The sequence below is a fragment of the Mus caroli genome, chromosome 16 (genome assembly GCF_900094665.2).
Source record: "Mus caroli chromosome 16, CAROLI_EIJ_v1.1, whole genome shotgun sequence".
NCBI classification, from domain to species: domain Eukaryota; kingdom Metazoa; phylum Chordata; class Mammalia; order Rodentia; family Muridae; genus Mus; species Mus caroli.
Genome location: NC_034585.1, coordinates 12,131,555 through 12,137,209, shown reverse-complemented (window position 1 = coordinate 12,137,209; position 5,655 = coordinate 12,131,555). Strand labels below are relative to the sequence as shown.

At 42.5% G+C, this 5,655-nt stretch overlaps 1 protein-coding gene across 2 annotated transcripts in view; it reads left to right on the top strand.

Annotated features, from left to right (window-relative positions):
* The first annotated feature begins 3,706 nt into the window (after positions 1-3,706).
* Positions 3,707-5,655, top strand: part of Ube2v2 (ubiquitin conjugating enzyme E2 V2) — a 35,743-nt gene continuing 33,794 nt past the window's right edge. The window contains exon 1 of one of the 2 annotated variants that reach the window (XM_021184846.1): positions 3,707-3,784. In XM_021184846.1, the coding sequence (XP_021040505.1) occupies positions 3,769-3,784 (16 nt within the window). In that variant the 5' untranslated portion in view covers positions 3,707-3,768. The other variant, XM_029470727.1, reaches the window with a different exon arrangement.

Here is a 5,655-nt window from a genome sequence, read left to right as displayed (position 1 = left end):
CTTGCCTTGTTATCTCCTCCAGCTAGGTGCCCCAAGAGCTCACCCTCCCTAAGTTAGGGCTGTTGTTAAAGGCCCATTGCCAGAGGCTCATTCTGAGGAGCCTGGTATGCTTCCTGGGGAATTAAAATTATTTTAAAGATTTATTTATTTATTTTATTTATGAGTGTTCTATCTCATGTACAGCTACACACCAGAGGAGGGCATCAGATTACATTATAGATGGCCATGAGCCATGTGGTTTCTGGGAATTGATCTCAGGATATGTGTAAAAGCAGCCAGTGCTCTTAACCACTGAGCCATCTCTCCAGCCCAGGAATTGAAATGTTTATTCCCAAGGTTTTTGGACCTCTCAAAGAGTCAGCTAACCTGGACCCTTGGGGTCTGCTGGAGACTGAACCACCCACTAAATAGCATACACAGGCTGGACCTAGTTCCCCTGCCCCCTCCTGGAAAAAAAGGAGCAGATGTGCAGCTTGGTCTTCTTGCCAGTCCCCCAACAATTGGAGTGAGGGCTATCCCTGACTCTGTTGCCTGCCTGTGGATCTTGTTCCCCTACCTTGCTACCATGTTTGGCCTCAGTGGGAGTGAATGTGCCTCGTCTTGCAGTGACTTGACGTGTTAGGGTGGGTTAGTACCCAGGAGGGCCTCCCCCTTCTCAGATTAGAAGGGGAGAAGATATGGGGGAAAGGGGCTGCTTGAGGGGGGAATTGGGAAGAGAGGACTGTGATCAGGATGTAATGTGAATGAATGAATGAATGAATGAATGAATGGAAAAAAAGTTGAAGATAGTTCTACCCATGTAAGGGTCCATGATTTGCTGCAGAATGATACCAGGGACTCAAATAGTATGAAAAGGCAATGAGTGTTTGCCAAGTGTTTTATTCTGCAGAAGTCCAGCATGCTGGGGTCTCCCCATTAACAAGATAGAGAACCAAGTAAGCTCACAGGCCCGATTTAAAGCATATTACAGAATTCTGGGGTAGGTGTTCTTTATGTTAATCTGTAGGGTCCATCTCTTCAGATATTCCATTTCGGGGTATGGGGGCTGGAAACTTGCTGAAGAGGTAGCTGAAGAAGTCTGAGGAAACTGCTGCTGACCTTGCCTCAGGCCAGGTGATGGGGCAGCTTCTGATGCCTGGACTTGCCTGGAATTGCCCAGTTCTTGGAAACAGAGATTTAGGCCATGTCTTCTTAATTGCTAGTTTGCAGCCTGTCATGGAATCAGCTTAGCCTTCTCACCTGAAGATTCAGATATGTCTCTTTTGAGTATATATGCAATGACTTTACATGCTACTATTGAGATACTTGCTCATACATGTTCATGGTGCTTGTATTCATAATAACCAGAAATTGGAAACAGTCTAGATATTCATCAACTGATTAGTGGATACTGAACACGTGGTACAGATATACAATGGAATCAATAAGCTGTTATAATTATAAAAATTAGAAGGCAAATGGATAGATCTAGGACAAAATCTTAGAGAGAATTAACTCAGACACCCCCAAAGACAGATATGTATGTTTCTATGTCTTCTCTTACATGTGAATACTAGCTCTAAAACCTTTTAATATGTGTGCTATAATCCACATAACCATAAAGGTTAGGTACTGTCTTAGTCACTGCTCTACTGCCGTTAAGATACTGTGACCAAGGCAACTCTTCTGATAGAAAGCATTTAATTGGGGACTTGCTTACAGTTTCAGAGGTTTAGTTCAATATCATCATAGCAATAGAATGACATCATGCAGGCAGGTGCTGTAGCAGTAACTGAGAGCTACCTTCTAGGTGGACAGAGAGAGAAGACAACAGACTAGACTTCACATGGGCTTTTAAAACCTCAAAGCCAGCCGGGCGTGGTGGCGCACGCCTTTAATCCCAGCACTCGGGAGGCAGAGGCAGGCGTATTTCTGAGTTCGAGGCCAGCCTGGTCTACAAAGTGAGTTCCAGGACAGCCAAGGCTATACAGAGAAACCCTGTCTCGAAAACCAAACCAAACCAAAAAAAACCTCAAAGCCCCTTCCTAGTGACACACTGTCTCCAACAAGGCCACACTTCCTATTTCCTCTAATCCTTTCAAATAGTTCTACTCCCTGTGACTAAGTATCAAATATATAAATGCTAGTTAATAGATGTGAAACATCTAGTTGTATCTCAACTGAATTTTTTCATGTTCAGTTGCATAAATATGTGATGTCTTCAGCAATACAGTCTTACTTTTAGGTTGCCAAGGATTGTGAGTAGCCTATAATATTTGCTTGTGTGTGGTATTTATTGAACCTGACTTTGGATATTTTAAAGAAACTTAGAGGGTTGGAATTTTTAAAGACTGGGAATTCTAAAGTTGTACTGTATTTAATATTTTAGTTTTTATGACATCTTGGGGACAAACAAGGAAGGAATATTATGGCTTAACAATGATACATTTGGAATGGACTTGTATTAGATAATCTTTGTTGTGAACTTGACACAAATGGAAAGAGGAAATCTCAATTTAAGACTTGCCTTAGTCAGAAGAGCCTGTGGGCATGTCTGAAAAGAAAAACTTGGGGGAATTTTCTTAGTCACTAATTGTTGTAGGAGAATCCAGTTGGGTATGGGTATACTATCTTTAGGTATGTGGTCTTGCATCTCCAAATAAGGTAGGTGAACGTAAGCTAGAAATGTAAAGGTCCATGATTCACTGAAGAATGACACCTGGGACTCAAATAGTATGTATACTCAAAGAGTGTTTTATTCTGCAGGAGTCCAGCGTGTTGGAGTTTCCCATTGCCAAAACAGAGAGACAACTAAGTGAGCGTGCATGCTTGCTTTAAAGCACATTGGAATTCTGGGGAAGATAGGCTTTATCTTACTCTATCTCTAGGCATCCCAGAACCATTATTGGGCATAAAGGTTGGAGCCTGGGTTTTTTTTTTTTTTTCTATTAGTAATTGACTTGCCTGAGCTTGCCTGGACTTTCCCAGTTCTTAGGCCTAGTCTCCTTAACTGCCAATTTGAAGTCTGTCATGGAATCAGCCTAACCTTCTCAGAAGCAAGGTGGTAAGCTGTTTGTCTCCATCCCTTTTTGCTTCAAGGTTTTGCTTGAGTTTCTTCTGTGGCTTTCTTTACTGATGGACTTTTGGTTATGGTGTCATCAGAGCAAAACTACAGCCTAAATGTAGCCTGCACTAACACAGCCCAACCTTTTGGAATAGTTTTTTTTTTTTTTTCCAACACAATTGTGAATTCCCATGCTTTACCTTGATTATTAATAACAGGTTTGGTGTGATGTAACTTTGTTTTTGTTTTTTGTTTTTCGAGACAGGGTTTCTCTGTATAGCCCTGGCTGTCCCGGAACTCACTTTGTAGACCAGGCTGGCCTCAAACTCAGAAATCGGCCTGCCTCTGCCTCCCGAGTGCTGGATTAAAGGCGTGTGCCACCACGCCCGGCTCGTGATGTTAGAGTTTGTTTAGACATTTCAATATTTAATAAGAGGAGTCATAGGGAAATTTTCCCTTGGACACACTGACACTATTGGAGATCTCAGATCTTTTAAAGACTTTTTAAGCTCATGCTGCCTTAGTCTCCCAACCCCGTTTTATGTGTGTGTTTTGATTGGGACAACTGATAATCAACAGCTCCAGACACCATCAGAGGCAAAGCTTGCCAGGAACAGGAACCTGGTACAATCCCCACTATCGGTCCCTCTATGACGGAGAGCAACGTGCTGCCGGAAGTGACGTTGACGTCCTGCGTGCGGTGGTGCGTCTGGTAGCAGGAGAAGATGGCGGTCTCCACAGGTCGGTTCCTAGCCGGGTCTGCGGCGCTCCCGCTGCTGTCTGTCCGGCGGGCCGCGCGGGACTGCGGGTGCGCAGTGCGGAGGGCCACGCGAGGGACAGGGGGTGGGGCGGGCGGCAGGGAGGTCGGGACGCGCGTGTCAGGGCTCGCGGTGACGGGGAGCCTGCGCGCCCACCGCCCGCGGCGGCCCTGCGGGAGGACCGGCAGATCTGGGTGCCGCAGCGGAGGCGAGGGTGGAGTGCGCTGGAGCGGCCCGCGGTGGCGGTGGCGTTGCCCATCAACGGGGCTACGGCGGAGAGGCATCCTGGATGGAGCCGGGGATCTAGGCTGGGAGTACACCAGACACGTGCGGGAGGATAGGACTAACAGGAGGGTGGCTGCTGTCTGGAATAAGAGGGCGACGATTTTACTTAGGTGGCCGAATGCGTGTTCTTCTTCTTCTTCTTTTTTTTTTTTTTCATTTAAGTGAAAAACTACAGTACACCGAGCCAGACGAAAGCTAATTGCAGGACAGTTGGTACCTTAGATAGGTGTTCTACTCTTGTCTACAATGTTCGGTTGCCTTTGAGCAGAAACTTGAAATTTAAGTGTTGACAGGGTTTAGAAATTTGGTGACAAAAAAAAATTAAGTTAAAACAGTTTAAAAGTGTTGAGTTTTAGCATTTAAAAATGATTCATAAGATTTATTTTTTTCTAGTTCTTATTGAATCTAGGTTGTAGAAATGGAAGAGGTTGAGTGCATGTTGTGATTGTTAACATTTCAAGGTAATGCCTTCATATACATTTTTCATATTGTTTAAATCTTACCTTTATGTGTATGAGTGCCATAGACAATAAAATCTTTAGCAGTTCTACCTCTGGAAAATACATCAGTGGTCTGATCAGAGCTGTCCAAGACCAAAGCTCATTTTAAAAGTAATATTTTAATGTTATAACCCTTAATCTCTTTACTTCTTATTTTAAATATATGTGCTTATTAGTGCCATGTTTTTTTAAGAGTTGTGCTCACTACCTTAAAATTAAACTAATAAAATGGTGTATTGTAATATGAAAAATGTCAATTTGTGATTGCATTTGTTCTTTTTAAAAATATTTATTTATTTTATATATATGAGTACACTGTAACTGTCTTCAGACACACTAGAAGAGGGCATTGGGTTCCATTACAGATGGCTGTGAGCCACTTTGTGAATGCTGGGAATTGAACTCAGGACCTCTGAGAGAGCAACCAGTGCTCTTAGCAGCTGAGCCATCTCTTCAGTTGGCATTTGTTTTTTGGAACATATTTAACACTACTCATATGAAAGAATGTTAAGTATTTTGAAAAGAGCAGCAATTAGATAATATGAGTGGTCCATACTTTTTATCAAACTTTGGTTTTTGGCAATTGAATGTGTACTCTAAGCGTTGGATTATTTGCACAGGTAGTGCATATTAGATATCTGTATCCTGTTTGTTATTTTCACTGGTTTTAGACCAAGGAAATGGGAACTTTGGTATAATTAAAATACATCTTAGAAAATGGAGCTTATTTATTTATTTTTGAGTCAGTGTCCCATGTAGCCAGGCTGACCTTGAACTCTTAACTGGAAAAAGTTTGGAGGATAATAATTCAAATTAGATTGAGAATTCCTTCTTAGAAAATTGAGAAACCAAAGAAGTAAAAAAGTTACACATAACTTTTCAGGGACTGAAGCAAGAGTATAATCCAGCATTCTCTCCATCATGACTAACTGAAGCAAGAGTATAATCCAGCATTCTCTCCATCATGACTGACTGAAGCAAGAGTATAATCCAGCATTCTCTCCATCATGACTGACAGAAGCAAGAGTATAATCCAGCATTCTCTCCATCATGACTAACAGAAGCAAGA